Raw genomic sequence first — 18714 nt, forward strand, 5'->3', positions numbered from 1 at the left:
ACTATTTTGTAACTTCTTGTCTACAATTTTTAAGTTTAGGAAGTATTTAAAAAAAAAAAAACGTACTAATATCGTACCGTACCTCAAAAATTTTTAAGGTACCAATTAGTACCGTATTTTATCGTACCGTACCGTACCGTACCGTACCTTTCGTACTAACTAACCATGGTGGACGGATTCACACCTAGTCTCCACACCCACATATCTCAGAAGACACAACAATTTGCCTTTGAAGTTCAAAAATCCTCATTCCACCGAGATTTCATTGTCTTACCTCTTTTGGGGTGTGACATGATTTTAGGAATCCAGTGGTTTCGTCAATATGAGTCTATTCCCGATTGGGGACATGACACTTTCACTATTTGTAAAGGCTTTCGTGAGCCTGTCATGATTCGTGGGAATAGAAGCATTCTTGGCATCCCATTGATTTCGCACCTCTAGGCCCGACGAGTTATTCGCAAGGGAGCGGAAGGGGCACTACGTTATGTTTGTGCTCAGAGAGCCTCTACCTCATCGGTAGCCCTTATCTCATCTTCAGTTCCACAGACCTCCTGTCTAGACATCTGGACATTATGCTTTGGGACGATCTCCCGCCTAGTCTCCCCCAATCACATCCTGAGGACAGTCATATCAATTTGGTCCTTGGATCAGAATCTCCTAGTAGGTTCCCCTATTGTCTTTCCAAGACTTTAGAGGGTGAGCTAAAAAGATAGTTATCTGAGCTTCTCCGAGCCGGATTCGTTTGGCCTTCTTCCTCACCATTTGTTGCAACCATCCTATTTGTCCAAAAGAAGGACAAGTCTGCACGCCTTTGTGTAGACTACAAGGCATTGAATAAACTCACTATTAAGAATAAGTTTCCTACGCCAAGGATTGACTACATTTTGGAGCGTTTAGATGGTGCAAATTTTTCACTAAGTTCGACCTCAAGAGTGGTTACCATTAGGTCGCATTTTCGAAGCTGACATTCCAAAAACAGCTTTCCGGATAGAGCGTGGTCACTACGAGTTCGTAGTCACGCCTTTTGGGCTTACCAATGCACCCGTAACCTTCAATAAAATGATGTCCAGGATTTTCGTAGTCCTCATTGGTAAGTGTGTCTTCATTTTTCTTGATAACATACTTGTAATTTTTGCCACTGTAGAGCAGCATGAGAAAGATGTGGAGAAAGTCTTGCAACTTTTTCGAGATAATGGGCTCTATATAAACACCAAAAAGTCTTATCTTCGGTGTTAAAGAGGTTCAATACTTGGCCTATATCATTGGTTCCGATGGGATTCGATTGGACTCTCAAAGGTTCAAGAGGTCTTGGATTGGGACATCCCTTAGATGGCCCAAGAGATGCGTTCTTTTGTAGGTCTTTGTCATGCCTACAGTACCCATGTGCACCAGTTTTCCAGCCTTGGAGCACCTCTCACCGACTTCCTCAAGGGAGTGAAGACTCGTAGACAAAAAGTCTCAGTCACAGGCAAGGCGCTTAATGCATTCCGTACACTCCAGAAAGCTGCCTCAAAAGCGCCTGTTTTGGAGTTAGCATCTTGGGATGAACCTTTTGAGGTCATTACCGATGCAAGCAATGTAGCCATAGGTGCAGTTCTCTAGCAGGACACTAGACCCGTGGCCTACTACAGTAGAAAACTTGATGTCACCGAAAATAATTATTCGGTTTATGACAGAGCTTTTGGGTGTGATCACAACACTCAAACGTTGGAAGCCTTTCCTTTATGGACAGATCTTCACAATCAAAACAGACCACCGAGCACTTAAGTGGCTTCAAACCATGCTAGGTGCCCAGTGGAGTGATCGGCAAGCTAGATGGAGTCAACTCTTCCAACAATTCTGAGGAATGATCGAGTACATCCCTGGTAAGCACAACCCAGTTGCAGATGCTGTTAATCGAAAGGCCAGTATTCAGGTAGTGCAGGAGTCTACCATTTTCGAAACCAAGGAAGGACTTAGATAGCATGAAAGACCAGTATGTCAACTCCCCTGAGTTTGGTACTCAATACAATTTGGCCTTCACTTCTGAGCCTGGCCACTATTCAGTGCAGAACGGTTGGTTGTTCCTCAAGAACAACCTCTGTGTTTGGTACTCAATACAATTTGGCCTTCACTTCCGAGCCTGGCCACTATTCAATGCAGAATGGTTGGTTGTTCCTCAAGAACAACCTCTGTGTCATTCGGGAAAAGCGATCAACTCTTCTTCATGATGTCCATGACTCCTTAGTTGAAGGACATAGAGGTATCAACAAGACTCTCAAGAAATTAAACGGTCCTTTTATTGGCAAAAAAATGAGGCCTGATGTATATTCACATATTCAAGTCTGTAAGATTTGTCAAAAAGTTAAGCTTCCACATACAAAGAAGGTTGGGTTACTTTAACCTTTGCCTATTCCCGATGGACCTTTCATCGACATATCTATGGAGTTTGTAGGGCCTCTACCAGCATTCACCGGATCCCGTAACATTCAGTGTTTTACCATTGTGGATCGCTTCAGTAAATCATGCATGCTCATCCCATGTAAGCATACGGCCACAGCTGAGGACATAACTCGTCTTTTTCTCAAACATTGGTACCCCATTTGTGGCTTCCCTAGCACCATTATATCAGACATGGATTCCTAGTTTACCTCACATTTTGGAGGACATTATTTGAAAACTTTGGAACCAAGTTACAGTTGTCTAGTGCATTCTATCCATAGACAGACGGCCAGACAAAAATCTATAACCAATTGGCCTTTGATGTTCTTAAGTCATATTGTCATGACCAGGAGTCTAAATGGGAACATTATCTTCCATTGGTCCAAGCCATTTTTTGAACGATACTCATTCATCCAGTGTCGGATGGACTTCGTATGAAGTAGTCTTTGGTTGCTGTTTCTCTTCTCTTTTGACGAGATTGGTGTCTCCATTTCTTGAGGCTAACAAAACGACGGAAGCATTTTCCGAAATCATTGACTCAATTAAAGACCGCTTGACCAAAGCACAAGAAGCTTATAGCAGATAGGCAAATAAGTCTAGACGAGATGTTCACTTCAAGGAAGGGGATTGGGTCTATCATTCATGAAACAGAGATTGAAACAAGTGGGAAAATGTTGTCCCAAGCTTTCTTTCCGTAGTTTTGGACCTTTTTCAATAGTTCAAAAGATAAGTGATGTCTCCATGAAGTTGAAGTTGCCTAACAGTTGGACGATGCATGATGTTTTCCATGTTTCTTGGCTAAAATCATATGTTGGACCAGAAGTGTTTGATGTTTCAGATGAATAGTAGCCAGCCGTGGTAGACGAAGCAGAAGTCATGGAGCTTGAGCAGATTCTTATTCATCATTGGAAGCATTGTTCCGGTCGACGGATACGTCTGTTCTGTACGAAGTTCCGAGATCGAGGTACCCATGAAGCCGTTTGGCTAGACGAGGAGTTCTTTCAAGAGTACCCCCAGTTGTTGGTGGACTACTTGAAGCAGGAGGGAATGTTACATGCACTCTACAATGTAGTGCATGGTGACAAGATGGCTCATCATCATCATTGCAACGTTGTACATTATTAGTATCCTTTAGGATAATAATTGCCATACGCCATGATCCCATTGTAATCCTCTGTTCAGGATAAGTTAGGCACGAGCTATGTAGGTCATTCCTCAACCATAGCGTGTTAGTCAGTCAGTCAAGTCCGTTAACCCACTTGAAGAGATTAATTCATGCATGTAGAGTCAATAGAAACCTTAGGGTTTGTATTAGAAAGCACTCTGCATATTGCATATCATTCATCCATTGCATATAGACCATTGCAGAAGCATTGAAATAACATCTATTATTTTTAGGATATTTATTAGTATTTATCTGGCATTTTTTCCATAATTTTCAGCATTTAATTCCATTTATTTATCATGAACAAGTCGTGTAGCATAAATAGCCACAGTTGGCCAGCTTCACAGTCAACCGACCAGCACTTGGGAGCATATAAATAGGTTAGCTTTTGCACCATTCCATCATTTATATCATTATTCCGCCAACAAGCCATCAACGCTTGGAGCCTTCAGCCCAAGGAGCATAAGCAATTGGAGCATTCAGCATATCAGCCCTCAGCGTTTCATCCATCAGCACAAATGAGCATCAACGCATGAGCATTCAGCCTTCAGTCATCAAAACGCAACATGTACAGCATTCAGCCCTTCAAGACACCTTGCGTTTTCAGCATACCTATCTTCATCGTTTTGCTACAACACTTTGGTGAAGGTAAAACTCAGCATTCACATTCATTTTCAACATTCATACATAGCTTAGAAAGCCTCAGATTTGCAGGGTTCCCTCATTCCATTGGGAAGAGTGCAAAGGCTCGAGATTGGTCATTATTGGTGCTTCTAGAGCCGTGTATAGTTTAGCCTGACTCTTGGTCCTCAGAGATCTTTTGTTTGGCTTATCGTCAGTCCACAGTCAGTCTCTTCAAAGTAATAAAGTAAATATTATTCCAGTAATGGGATAGGGGGCCCTTCAGTGGGAAATTCGGGACCCCATATGGTGTACAGTTGCTATCTCTCCCTCTCTCAAATCTCTCAAAGTTTGAAGTCATAAAAGTGGATTAATAAACTTGCGAAACTTAAGATATAGAAGGCGGTGTGAGAATTTGTGTGACAGGATCCTTAATTATGAATACTTCCGTTGCATGTTACACCCTGTGCAGCACTCCAATCCACCTTGGGACCAAGGGACACTCTTGCGATCTAGGGTCAGTGTAATGATTCAAAGCTCTGCACATTCTAGATGTCGACATATTGTCAATTTGTTCTTTCAGTTTTTCTTGTATCCCATGCCATTCGGTTGATCAAGTCATTGTACTCTTGGGGCTATGTCTCTACATAAGTAATTGAAGGGGGCTGAACGAGTTGGGTGGACATAGCAGTCAGGCAGGCAGAATTAATTTGGAAGGCAAAATCGATTTCAGAGAGAGTAAAAATTTAGAGAGCAAAAGCTGGGGCAAAATTGATTGAGGAGGATGAAAGAGACCCGCAGGGGGGGAGGGGGGGGTGCGGTGGTCTCCAGGGCAAGTGTGCTGTAAGGGGGGCAGCACAGGCAAGGCAGGTCGTGCCGTGAAGGCAGCAGTTACAAGAAGTAGCACAAGGGGAGCAGCACGTTTGAAGCAGTGGATGGTTTGGCGGTGCCCTGATGTGAGTAGATAGCAGGCAGGTTTGTATTTACGCTTCAGGGGTGAAGGACATAAACACCAGCTGCGCATAGTCTGAGAGAATGAGCTGTGGGGCTCACACCATGGCTATATGTGGAGAGAATTGTGGAAAAACTTGTGTGCAGAAAATATTAGGTGCGCAGAGTCCCTAGCTGTGCATACATTTCAAACGCAGAAACCTTAAGACATGCGAAAACGAGAGAGAGAGAGAGAGAGAGAGAGAGAGAGAGAGAGAGAGGCTATGGGTGTAGAAGAGCTTGTTGTAGCTATCATGGACCTCGTGAAGGCAAATCTTCTCTAGCTATGTTGAATATGGAGCGAAACACATCTAATCGTCAAGAAGGCCATGGTATATGAGGTCTTAACGTACGCCTCCTCTTTACATCCCCATTTTTCATCTCCTCACTACTTTGTGTTTTATGCTTGTGGTCATATTATAATGATATAATGTTAGCCTCTGAAGGTGGAAACATATAGCTCTGTCAAAGATCTGCATCCAAAATCTTTTAGGTGTATGGTGTATGCATGTATGTATGGTTGGTGTATGCCTTTTTTGCATGCATGCATGTGAATGTGTGTGTGTGTGTGTGTGTGTGTGTGTGTAGTGATAATGTTTCAATGATAAGTAAAAGCTGTGTAATGCAATAAAGTTTGTTATTATAGGTAGAGAAGGCTCATAACTCATGGCAGTGCTTCTCAACACAAGCTTGGGTGACATTGTGATTGATCTGCATACCAAGCAGTGCCCTCTTACCACCAAAAACTTTCTTAAACTTTGCAAGTAAGTTCTCTTAGCTGAAACAGTCAGATCGCTTGTTCCTTTTTAGTCCATTTTGTTCCGCATTTTAATAATGAAGAAACAATGACATAAGACAATTGGGATGCATTGGTTTTATGCCAAGGAAGAGTATTCGGCAAAAGGATATTGGCTTAGGCAGGAGTGAAGAACATCAGATTCACGTTGCATCCTGCTCTTGGATGCCATGTGGACATGCTGTACAGACAAGTGCAAGGATCTAAGGCTGGACACTGATCATTTTCTGAGCCCTTGTCCAGGGATTAGTCGCCAGTGTACAAGGGTGGTCACTAAGTCTAGCATGGCCCATGTAACCCACTGGCAAGATGTAACGATGTAGTTAACTGTCTAGGCAAAGCCAGGCTAGGTATGAACACACTAGTGCCAGCCAGGATATATGTGGAGCAATGAAATGCATGAAGGCCAAGGCATAGGGCTTTTTACAGCCATTGCCCAGCCCACTTGGGTGTCCAGGCCCCATGGGCTGGGCAGATGGCCCAAAAGCCAGTTGCCCAAATGCGAATCACATGCATGGTCTTATTGTCCAGTTGGCACCCCACAACCAGGTCAGGCTGGTCCGACTAGCAGATTGACCAGCTAGCCAGGCCTTCCAGCCCCTATAAAAGGGCAGATCTTGCCCTGATTCTCCCATCTCAATCCATAGAAAGCTAGTGTTGAAGCAAGTCCCTCCTAGCAGCCTTGGACAGCAGTAAGGAGGTAGGTACATGAGTTAGGATCTTTATAATTTAAAAGTAAACTATGGTAAGTACTAAAGTACTTAAAGATGCTAATTTTTTGGATGTTGTCATGTATGCATTGGATCTCTTAAGAGGCCGATGCTAATGCATAGGGAATATAGGATGGTGATATAGATTCCTTTGGTAGACATGGACTTGTTCAAAGAATTAGGGGCTTATGAATGTGTCTACATTCCAATGCTTTATGGAGTGGTGTAATGGCAAAGGTGCTAGGTGAGTCAATGCTAGAGAGGACAACTCCTTAGGTTGAGGATCCTATCCCTAGGCGCTCCTTTATAAGGTCTTGAAACTGCCATCCAAAAAATCCAATAGCTTGGTTCTTTTTGGCATGATAGGCTCTTAAGACATCATAGGATTATATAAAAGCTCATGAACTCTCCCATGAGGTCATAATCTTATGTAAGAGCTCACATAATTTCAAGCAAGCTTCTTAGAGCCTCATTGTGATTATGAAATCCCATGAAATTTTGTAAGGTCCCATAATGTCAGAATATGCAGCGGAGATGAAGACAAGATCTGAAAACACTAGAGCAAGTGCCCAACAGAAAAACGCAGAGAGAGAGAGAGAGAGAGAGAGAGAGAGAGAGAGAGAGAGAGAGAGAGAGAAGCGTATAACTCTGCTATATACACAAGAAATCCCGGATACAAAGATGAGATGTGTGGGGGGGCAAGGGACCATTTTATATGGCCCCCAACAGCCAGTCGGCTTGCTGAAAAGACAGCCGACAGCCAGCATGTCAGCCCACGAACTGCTGCTCCTCCAGTCGGCTAGCAACTCCCAGTCGGCCAGCACACAGATCATGTCGGGGCAGCCAGTGACGAGTCAGCTAGCATCAGATACCATCTTTTAGTCTTGGGTCCCAACCTCAGTTGTTTAGACTTAACATCCAAAGAAACCTGCAATCATAACAACTACAAATTAGGTTTCCCTAGTATGCAAGAGGGGTTCCTAGCCAAAGCAACAGTCAGTTGATGCCATTCTGCATTGTCTGTAGCATCAATTTCTATCATGTTCACACAAATCACATATCTACACATTTATGCATCAATCCTGTCACATCCAATACATTCTGAAACACAACACAGCTCCTAAAAGTCCAATACATTTCCCATAAACAGCAAGCCATGATGATATTGAATAGAACCTCTGCTCCCTCAACATTCGCAGACCATTTGCCCAGAATCCAGTCCCCCCACTGTGTTTGAAATCCCAGCCCATGTTGTACCCATTTCATTAGTTTTCCCCATGCTCCTCTGATAGCTGGATAACTCTAGAAGGCATGCTTACCATCCTTTAAGGCAGATATGCATTTGGGGCAACAGCCACTAGTTAAATTCTTCTGTATCAATTTTACTCCAATAGGTAGAGCCCACATGCACACTCTCCACAGGAACACCTGGAATTTGATGGGAATCTGACCCTCCCACAATTCTTTCCACTTCTTTTTCCAACAGCCAGGACTTCAGCTCAGATACAGCCGACAGGTCCAATACAGCCTCCCACACCAGAAAAAATAGGGAAAAATATGGAGTGGGGAAAAATGAGAAAACACCTAAATCGGGTGGGCACACCCACAAGAGAGGCCCTAGTGTAAATATACAGATAGGAGATGACTGCTAAGAACCCCCCCCCCCCCCCCCCCCCCCCCCCCCAGCTCCTAGATGTGGAACCAACCCCAGTGAGCTGGAGTGTCGCCGGAGCATAGCCTGAGGTAGAGACTTCGTGAAGAGGTCCCCCGCATTGTCCTCCGTTGAACAATAAAGACGCAAGATGTCACCAACCAAAATCTTCTCACAAACAAATTGATATTGTATCTCTATGTGCTTGGTTCGAGCATGGAAGATCGGGTTCCGAACAATAGCTATACAGCTCTGGTTATCGCACTGGATGATTGTGGGCTCCTTTTGTGGAAACCCAATCTCGCCAAGCAACCTCTACAGCCACACAACCTCGCAAGCAGCACCACAAGCAGCTCGGTACTCTGCCTCTGTTGATGACAAGGCAATAGTTGGTTGCCTCTTACTGCTCCAAGAAACCGCTATTGAGTTGAGGAAAAAACTATAGCCTGATGTGGATCTCCTCATGTCTGGATCTCTTCCCCAATCTGAGTCACTCCATCCTTGGAGTCTGACTCCATCCATCAACCCCCCTCCTGTATAAAAGAGTCCAAGATCCTTCGTACCCTGCAGATACCGCAAAATCCGCAATCTTATGTCCCAATGAGACTTCAACGGTGTCTGCATGAATGAGCTCAACAGTCCCACTGAAAAGCTCAAGTCCAATCTGGTGTTCAGCAACTAGATCAATGAACCAACCAACTTCCTGTACAGAGAGGCATCAACTGGATCATTCATTGTCAGCCTCGTGTTCGGGTCCATCGACAACGTGATAGGCTTGCAGTTATCCATCCCAAAGGCCTCAAAGCAACTCATGAACATACCGTTGCTGAGAGACAAAAACCCCCTCTGGGTCTGCCAGATCTCCAATCCCAAGAAGAAGTGGAGTAAGCCTAAGTCGGTCATCTCAAACTCCTTTGAGACAAGGCAGCCTTCGTCACTCTAATGTGCTCTACATGACCACCAGTGAGAATGAGATCATCCACATAAAGGATGATTAACGTGACCATGCCGCTTTCCCGAAAGAGATACAGGTTGGGATCTGCAACCGATCTTTGAAATCCAGTCCGGAGATAGAAAGAATCAATCTTCTCATTTCAACCCTGGGAGCCTGTTTAAGACCATACAAGGCCTTCCTTAACCTGTAAACCATCCCTTCTGATCCTCGAACCACAAAGCCTCGAGGCTGCTCAACATACACCTCCTCCTGCAGGTCACCATTAAGGAACTCAGATTTGACATCCATCTGATACACAGGCCACCGTTGAGAAGAAGCAAGGGCAAGAACGGTCCGAATCGTGGTCATCCTTGCTTTCGGTGCAAAGGTATCCTCATAGTCCATGCCTGGCCGCTGAGCATAACCCTTAGCCACAAGTCTGGCTTTGTGTTTGTCCACCGACCCATCTGACATATACTTGGTTTTAAGGACCCACTTGACACCAATGACAGACCGTTTCAATGGCCTTGGTACCAACTCCCAAGTGTTGTTCTTCTCAATGGCATCCAGTTCCACCTGCATGGCAAGTATCTTGTGCAAGGGCTTCCTTGACGGAAGTAGGCTCTTTGTCTTGCATGATACTAGACATCAAAGCATAGTTTACCTGTAAAAGCTCCGCTGAATGACTTTTATCACGAACTCTATGCGATCTTCAAGGTCCATCCTCTGTGGTCCATTTGGAGGGAAACTCCGTGACACCTGACTCCCGAAGGGTGTCCACTAACCACCTGGGTACTTGAACAGACCGGGGAGTCTCTTGCTGCTACGGGGGCTCATCTCCAACTGCGGGCTCAACCTCCTGAACTGATTGAGGTTGTCCAACTGGAACAATAGACTTGCCGTTAGGCACTTCCCTCGATTACGGGCAGAGTGGGTGCCGCGGGCACTTACCCTGCCCGCCGGGAGAGAGGGACCTTGGTCCCCCGAAGGGGAAGTGCCGGTAGGTAGGAATCATCATTAGAATCCTCTGGGTCTCCAAGAAGTGGCGGCTCATCAACAGTGGAAACCGGAACATGCTCATCAACAAAGACCATATCCCTGCTGACAACAACCTCGTTCCTCTCTTGATCATATAACCTGTATCCCTTGGAAAGAGAGTTATATCCCACAAAGATAAGCTTTTGGGACTTGGAGTCGAGCTTCCCTCTGTGTCTCTTCGGAATGTGAACATACGCATCGTTCCCAAACACACGGAAATGGGAGACATAAGGTTTCTTACCAAAATATGCCTCAAAGGGAGTCATGTTCGGTACTGAAGTCGTCGAAGACCGGTTGAGGATATGGACAGCCATAGCCACAGCCTCTCCCCAAAGTGGACGAGGAGGATCACGATGCTCCAGCATCGTCCTCGCTATTTCCACCAAAGTCCTGTTCTTTCGTTCTACTACTCTATTCTCTGACGGTAAACTTGGATTGGCCAGCTCTCTCTTGATTCCATGTTCCGCACAAATTCTCACGAAAACATTAGAAGAAAATTCACCTTCTTTGTCTGCCCGGAGAGTCTTCACTTGCAAGCTAGATTCTTTCTCCACCATCACGTGCCACTTCTTGAACCGAGCAAAAGCTTGGTCCTTCTTAGAAAGGAAATAAACCCATGTGAATCTAGAATGATCATCAGCAAGTAGCATGAAGTACAAAGAACCTCCCAAAGATGCTGTCTGCATGGGTCCACACAAGTCAGTGTGTGCCAACTCCAATGGTTTCGAAGCCCGCTTGGAAGCCTGCTTCGGAAAGGATTCCTTGTGTTGCTTACCACGTATGCAAGAATTGCAGCGTCCTTGCCTATTGCCAACATCTGGCAAGCCAACCACCATCTGGTCCCGGAAAGCTAGCCGCAGCGCATCCACATTTAAGTGGCCAAACCGAAAGTTCCACAAGTCACCAACCTGAGAACCTGTCAAAGAGGAGAGTGCGGAGAGTTTGTATATACCATTCTCCAGAGCGCCTTCTGAAACAACTCAGCCAGTCTCGCGGTCTTGTAGAGCAACAGAATGCTCCTCAAATTCTACCCGAAAGCCAGTCTTGCATACCTCATGCATTGACAACAGATGAAAACCAAGTGCTGGGACGCAAAGAACATGAGAGGAATGCTTCCCCCCTCTGCCATCGGGAATGATCTCCATTTGGCCCTCACTGTGTATCAGTATGGTGGAATTGTCGCCAATGAAAATGTGACCTGACTATTGTTTCAGATCGTGAAAGAAGTCACGGGAAGGAGTCGTGTGGCTGGAAGCACCACTATCAAGAATCCATTCCTGAGTATCCTTTGCGGTGAAGCCAACTACCTCCTTGCTCGAAGAAGATGAAGCATCCGTGTCCAACATCTCCAAGTGCACAAAGGCTGGAGTCTTTGCAGCTGAAGCTGAAGAATTAGCACTCTTCCCAGTTCGCTTGGGACACTTTCTCCAATAGTGGCCTTTCTCGCCACAATCATTACAGGTCCTCTCGGCCTTCAGTTTCTCTCTGTTTGAGTCTGGCTTCTTCTCAGAAGACTCCTTCGATGAAGCCTTCCCTTTGCCCTTGTTGTTATTTCGGCCTTTCGACCGTTGGCTAGTTAAGGTCTCAGATACTCCGCCCTATGGAGGGTTCGTGAATCTTTCCTCCTGACCATGGGCACAAGCTCCTCGCATGTGATGGTGCTGAGCCTGCCACTGGTAATCGACAAAGAGTAAAAGGCTGAGTATTAAGAGGGCAAATGTGACAGCAACATTATGGCCATATCTTCCAATGATATCTCTTTCCCAGCCTGCAGAACTTCCTGTTGAAGAGCCTGCAGCTTGTTGATGTGCTCCCGCATCGTCGCCGACTCTGTAGGATTCCTCACCCGCACCTGAACTTCCAAGGAGATCCTCTTCATGGGCGATACCCTATTGTAGAGAGAACCCAAATGTTGCCAAATATCTCTGGCCAGTGTCATATGCTTTATGTGGTTGATCACCTTTGGTGTGCAATTGAGGAAGATGAAAGAACGGACTCTAGCATTGACACGATCCCATAACTGTACCTGTTCACGTTCCTTCCGAATAGAGGGTAACTCTCCTTCCTTAACTCCGGCCGTGGAACCCCAACAACAATGAAATCAGCAAGGTCGTAAGACTCCAAAACAGATTCCATCATTACTTTTCATATGCCGTAGTTGTTCCCGTCCAACCGATGGTCCACTAGGAACGTGTGAAGTGTCGGGATCTTCACATGCTTCTCAGCCATCTCAAGTAAATCTGCCATTGTGGGGGTGTAATTGAAAAGGGAGGGTGGGTGGGAAAAAATGAAGAACTAAACCTGCAAGTGGCTGTCCAGCAAATTAGCCTGCCTTTCGCTTGCTTCTCCTCTTCCCTAACGGCCCAATACAGTCGTGCAATCAGCAACACAAACAGCCCCCTCTTGCTCACACTGTTCCCAAGATCTTCCAAGAGCCTAGAGCTCTGATACCATGTCAGAATATGCAGCGGAGATGAAGACAAGATATGCAAACACTAGAGCAAGTGCACAACAAAAAAACGGAGAGAGAGAGAGAGAGAGAGAGAGAGAGAGAGAGAGAGAGAGAGAAGCATATAACTTTGCTATATACACAAGAAATCCCGGATACAAAGATGAGATGTGTGGGGGGGGCAAGGGGCCATTTTATATGTCCCCCACACATCTCATCTTTGTATCAGAGCAAGGTTAGGTGGAGGGCTTGCTTGAGCGGCTACGTTATTTGCAGGTTGGGCCATCTCTTCAAATCTGCCTTCAAATAGCAAACTACCAAAAAACAAGCTTTGCGTGGAGTAAACATCTACTCTTTACCATGTAAGAATACACAATAGCGGAACTTGGATCAACATAATAGAAAGCACCGAATCACAGAAAGAAGTGGACAGTAAACAATATTACTGCTTGTAAAAAACTTGATTACAAATTGATGGTGTTTGCCCACCCTTGTGCTCCGAGTAAGGAGCCTTGAAAGTTGATGACGATCTAGATAGAATCTGGATGGAGGATGTCTTGCTTACTAGAGTGCATGAACTAGTCTTTATATAGTACCTGGAGTCAGCATGGACGTAGGTCGGCTATGTTGGCCAATCCACAACTTGGTCCAAAATGACCAACCAACCACATCAGCCAACTGGGACCATAGTGGACTACGATTGTCATGTAGGGAATTTGCATTGGTCCTACAGCCATTTGAGACTGTTTGGACCATCAAATGGGCCCCGCAAACTGAGAATAGTGTGTCCTCAGTTAGTCAGTTTGCTGTCCAGCACTCACTAATGCGATCACATAGCCCGCACAAGCATGCATCCTACTTGGCAAATTGCCAAGTCTCATACCACGCCTCTTTGGTCGCATTCAAGTGGCCACTAACTTTGCCTTCATTGGCCTTTTGGTATGGAGTAAGCTATGGTGGCGATCTTGGAGCTTGAGGCTCTAGAAGACTGCCCTGCTGTTACCTCCAATATTTGCCCCTTATTCCCAAGAGCTTGTGCCTTGGGAGTGTAAGGTTGTTTGGTCTTGGATTTCTTATCATTGTTACCGGAAGGCCAATCGGGTGACCTTATTGGCAAACTAAATGACAAACTCTGAATTTTGTTCTCTTTGCTAGTCTTCTTCCACCCGTAGTTGGAACTCCATGGCTTGTGAACGCGCTTTTCTCAAGGTTGAGCTTGAGAGTGCTCTCAAAGATTGAACTGTACTGAGGGCTGGAAGAAAATCCAAGAGAAATGCCTACCCACACCCATCACATCTCCATCCATATGGTGCACATATGCACGATCCCTATACGAAGTACTAGATCACACCCCATCTCACCACCATCACATCCACGTCCCATCACATCCACCTTCTTCACACTCGACGTGGTAGACCAAGCCATCCGGAGACTCAAAAACGGTAGATCAGAGGACCACGAGGGCCCCTTGGAAGAGCACATCTCCCATGCGGGGGAGACTTTGGCACCCCTGCTGGCCCATATGTTCAACCGGGCTCTTTCGGAAGGCTTCCCACTCACTTGGACAGCCCATATCATCACACAAGCCGGAGATCTCATGGACCCCAACAACTATAAGACTATTATGATCGGCCACACATTGGCCAAACTTTATGGGTCATTACTTGAGCTTGAACTCAACACACTAGCAGAGAGACATGGGCACATAGCATCAGGGCAGGCAGGCTTCCACACGTCATTCTCTACTTCGGATCGCATCTTCACCCTTCGAGCCATCATAGAAATGACCTTGAGGCCTTGGGGTCATGCAAGGGCCCTAGGGCCATTCTTCCTCAAGTTGTGCATGGAAAAGAATGGCCCTAGGACACCATTTTTGGATGTCCCATGGCCATCCCAAAAATGACCTTGAGGTTTGGCCCCATGCAAGAATGGGCCTAGGGCCATTCTTCCTCATGTTGTGCATGGAAAAGAATGGCCCTAGGACACCATTCTTGGATGCCCCATGGCCATCCGAAAAATGGCCTTGAGGCCTTGGGGTTATGCAAGAATGGCCCTAGGACCATTCTTCCTCATGTTGTGCATGGAAAAGAATGGCCCTAGGGCCATTCTTGGATGCCCCATGGCCATCCCAAAAATGACCTCGAGGCCTTGGGGTCATGCAAGAATGGCCATTCTTCCTCATGTTGTGCATGGAAAAGAATGGCCCTAGGACCATTCTTGGATACCCCCATGGCCATCCCAAAAATGACCTTGAGGCCTTAGAGTCATGTAAGAATGGCCCTAGGGCCATTCTTCCTCATGTTGTGCATGGAAAAGAATGGCCCTAGGACCATTCTTGGATGCCCCATGGCCATCCCAAAAATGACCTTGAGGCCTTCGGGTCATGCAAGAATGTCTTCCTCATGTTGTGCATGGAAAAGAATGGCCCTAGGGCCATTCTTGGATGCCCCCGGGCCAGAGCATGATACCAACGGGTTTACTGTTGCTTTGTGGATTTTCGCAAAGCATTTGATTCAGTGCCTTAAGCCAGACTACTGTAGAGACTTGAGGATTTGGGGGTATGACTTGGGGGATCATGGCATTATGTGAGTCAGTTATAGGGTGGGTGATATGCCCAGGAGGATTATCAGAGGAGATCCCCAGTACCATCGGAGTAAAGCAAGGATACCACTGTCTCCCACTCTCTTTGGCCTCTACATCAACGAGATTTTGGCCTTCATTGAGAGAGGAAGGAGATGAGGCGTATCACTAGCAGGCATCCTTGTTTCCATACTACTTTATGTTGATGCCATTGTGCTTATTGCAGATTCTCCAGAGGCATCTTGACACGTTACAAGGCTTTTGTGCATAGTGAAATCTCACAGTAAACCTTGGGAAAACCAAGGTTATAGTGTTCCAACACATCGCCTCTTTCCACACCTCGATTGAGTTTCACCTACATGGGCAACCTAGTGGAGATTGCATACTCATATGTGTACTTGGGAGTCACTTTTATAGGACCGGTCTTCTCGATGAGCCATGCTATAGAGGCTAGTTTGATGCGAGGGTATGCTTCTCTTGCTGTCACGGAGAGACAGTGCTTCCAGGCCCACTTCCAGGTGTCGAGGACCAAGATGTGGCTATTTGACACCTTGGTCACTTCCAGCATTGATGTATGGAGCATCCTTCTGGGCACTTGATCTTTCAACGGCCAAATGGCTGAGGATAGAGAGGCCTCAGGTCATGATGCTCTCCTGTGTGAGACACAACAAACCATCAGTCCAACATGATATTATTATGGCAGTGTTTGCTGCAGCACCCATGGTAGTAGAGGCACTCTTCCACACAGTCACATACATTCACAGGATCAATGCCATGCCCTCCTGGAGACTCTCGAGACTCGCCCTACAGTCCTCCCAGCAGTTAGCAACAGATGGGCACGAGTCATGGTATAGCCGAGTATGCACCTGGTTCACGAGGCAGGGACTCAGGATGGATCCCCCCCCACAAACTCCAGTATGTCTTGGACTCCACATTCGTCAGGCTCTCTCAGAAACCAGATATGATTTATTGGGACTATATATAGAGGATACCTGGATCACAACACATGAGCTACTCTCACACAAATGGGAGTACTACATAGACACTTTCATGAGGCTTACAGAAGATGGTGTCATACTGAGGGCTAGATATCTTGACATATACGTGTCACATGCCATCGGATTGTAGTGGGCCAGTTGCGGGTGTCATCGCACCGCCTGAGGATAGAGAAAGGGAGAGCCATGCAGATACCTTGTGAGGAGAGGATATGCACTAAGTGCTAGCAGGAGGTCGAGTCAGAGGAGCACTTCATATGCAGATGCACTGTATATTATGAGATTCGAGGGAGGTTCTATTGTCTCTTGAGAGAGGGGTTTGGACACTTATCCAAGATCATGGATTACTCAGATGAGTGGTGCCTGGGTCTCTTCCTACTTGAGCTTCATCGCCATAGAGACTCATTGATTAGGAAGTCAAGAACCCATGGGAGACATCCACCCCGGCTACAGGCGACCATCACTCGACCAGGAGACGACACCCCACTAGCCATGGATGACATACCCACAGCCTCATCAAGCCACATTCTTGAGTGCCCGACCCCTCGCCAGACCCCAGTTTGGGGTGACTCAAGATGAAGACTCCAAGATTTGGGACATGATTTGGGGGATCATGGCATTATATGAGTCGGTCATAGGGCCGGTGAGATGCCTAGGAAGACTATCAAAGGAGATCTTCAGTACCATCGGAGTAAAGCAAGGATGCCCACTCTTTTTGGCCTCTACATCGGCGAGATTTTGGCCTTCATTGATAGAGGAGGGGGAGGCGGCGTATCACTAGCAAGCATCCTTGTTTTCGTAATACTTTATGCTGATGACATTGTGCTAATTGCAGATTCTTTAGGCACATCTTGACATGTTACAAGACTTTTGTGCACAGCTGAATCTCACAATAAACCTTGGGAAAACCAAGGTTATTGTCTTCAACACATCTCCTCTTTTGACATCTCAACTCTGTTTCACCTACATGGGCAGCCCAATGGAGATTGCGTACTCGTCTGTACTTGGGAGTCACTTTTACAGGACCAGTCCTCACGATGAGCCATGTTGCAGAGGCTAGACTGATACGAGGGTATGCTTCTCTTGCTCTCATGGAGAGACAGCGCTTCTAGGCCCACTTCCAAGAGTCGAGGACGTAGATGTGGCTATTTGACACCTTGGTCACTCCGGCATTGATGTATGGAGCACCTTTCTAGGCACCTGATCTTACATCGGCCAAGTGGCGGAGGATAGAGAGGCCTCAGGTCATGATGCTCTCCCATATGATACGTAGCAAACCATCGGTCCCACATGATATTATCATGGCAGAGTTTGCTACAGCACCCATGGTAGAAGAGGCATTCTTCCATACAGTCACACACATTCACAAGATGAGTGCCATGCCCCCCTTGGAGACTCGCGAGGCTCGCCCTTCAGTCCTCCCTACAACTAGCATTAGATGAGCATGAGTCATGGTATAGCTGAGAGTGCACTTGGTTCACGAGGCAGGGACTCAGGATGGATCGCCTCCCCCCACTCCAGTATGACTCGGACTCCCTATTCATTAGGCTCTCTTAGGACGACAGGAACCAGGTGATTAGATATGATTTGTTGGGACTATACATACAGGATACCTGGATCACAACACATGAGCCCCTCTCACACAAACGACAGTATTACATGGATACTTTCATGAGGCTTACAGAGGATGATTTCATACCGACGGCTAGATATCTAGACATATACATGCCACATGCCACATGCCATGTGGATTGCAGTGGGCCAGTTGCAGGTATCATGGCACCGCCTCAGGATAGAGAAAGGGAGAGCCATGCAGATACCTTGTGAGGAGAGGATATGCACTTTGTGCCAGCTAGAGGTCGAGTCAGACGAGCACTTCATATGCAGATGCACCGTATATTATTAGATTTGAGGGAGTTTCCATTGTTTCTTCAGGGAGGAGTTTGGGCCCTTATCCACGATCATGGATTACCCTGATCAGCGATGCCTGGGCCTCTTCCTATTAGAGCTTCATCGCCACAAAGACTCATTCATTAGTGAGTCAAGACCCCATTGGAGACATCAACCCCGGCCCCAGGCAACCATCACTTAGAGGACGTCCCACCAGACATACCCACAGCCTCATCGAGCCACACATTCTTGAGTGCCCAACTCCCCGCCAGACCCCACTCTGGCGTGACTCTAGATTGGGCCACGGCACTACAACGAGTGCAATGCCCCGAACTCCTTGGACCTCAGCAGCAACACAGACATCAGCCTGAGCTTGAGGAGATCTTGGAGAGGCACAGAGTCATGTTCCCATGCCTGATCGATCTGCAGAGCTTGTTACGGGCTAAGCTCATGCTCGATATCTTGGATGGCCCC

At 46.4% G+C, this 18714-nt stretch overlaps 1 protein-coding gene across 3 annotated transcripts in view; it reads left to right on the forward strand.

Annotated features, from left to right (window-relative positions):
* LOC147616373 (peptidyl-prolyl cis-trans isomerase CYP59-like) overlaps positions 1 to 18714 on the forward strand; it is an 83771-nt gene that overhangs the window by 19657 nt on the left and 45400 nt on the right. For all 3 annotated transcript variants that reach the window (XM_086777438.1, XM_086777440.1, XM_086777439.1), the window contains one exon: positions 5844 to 5961. In XM_086777438.1, the coding sequence (XP_086633564.1) occupies positions 5864 to 5961 (98 nt within the window). In that variant the 5' untranslated portion in view covers positions 5844 to 5863. The remainder of the gene's footprint in view (positions 1 to 5843; positions 5962 to 18714) is intronic.

This window comes from Cibotium barometz, chromosome 38 (genome assembly GCF_041138505.1).
Source record: "Cibotium barometz isolate CiBa-2024 chromosome 38, ASM4113850v1, whole genome shotgun sequence".
Lineage (NCBI taxonomy): Eukaryota > Viridiplantae > Streptophyta > Polypodiopsida > Cyatheales > Cibotiaceae > Cibotium > Cibotium barometz.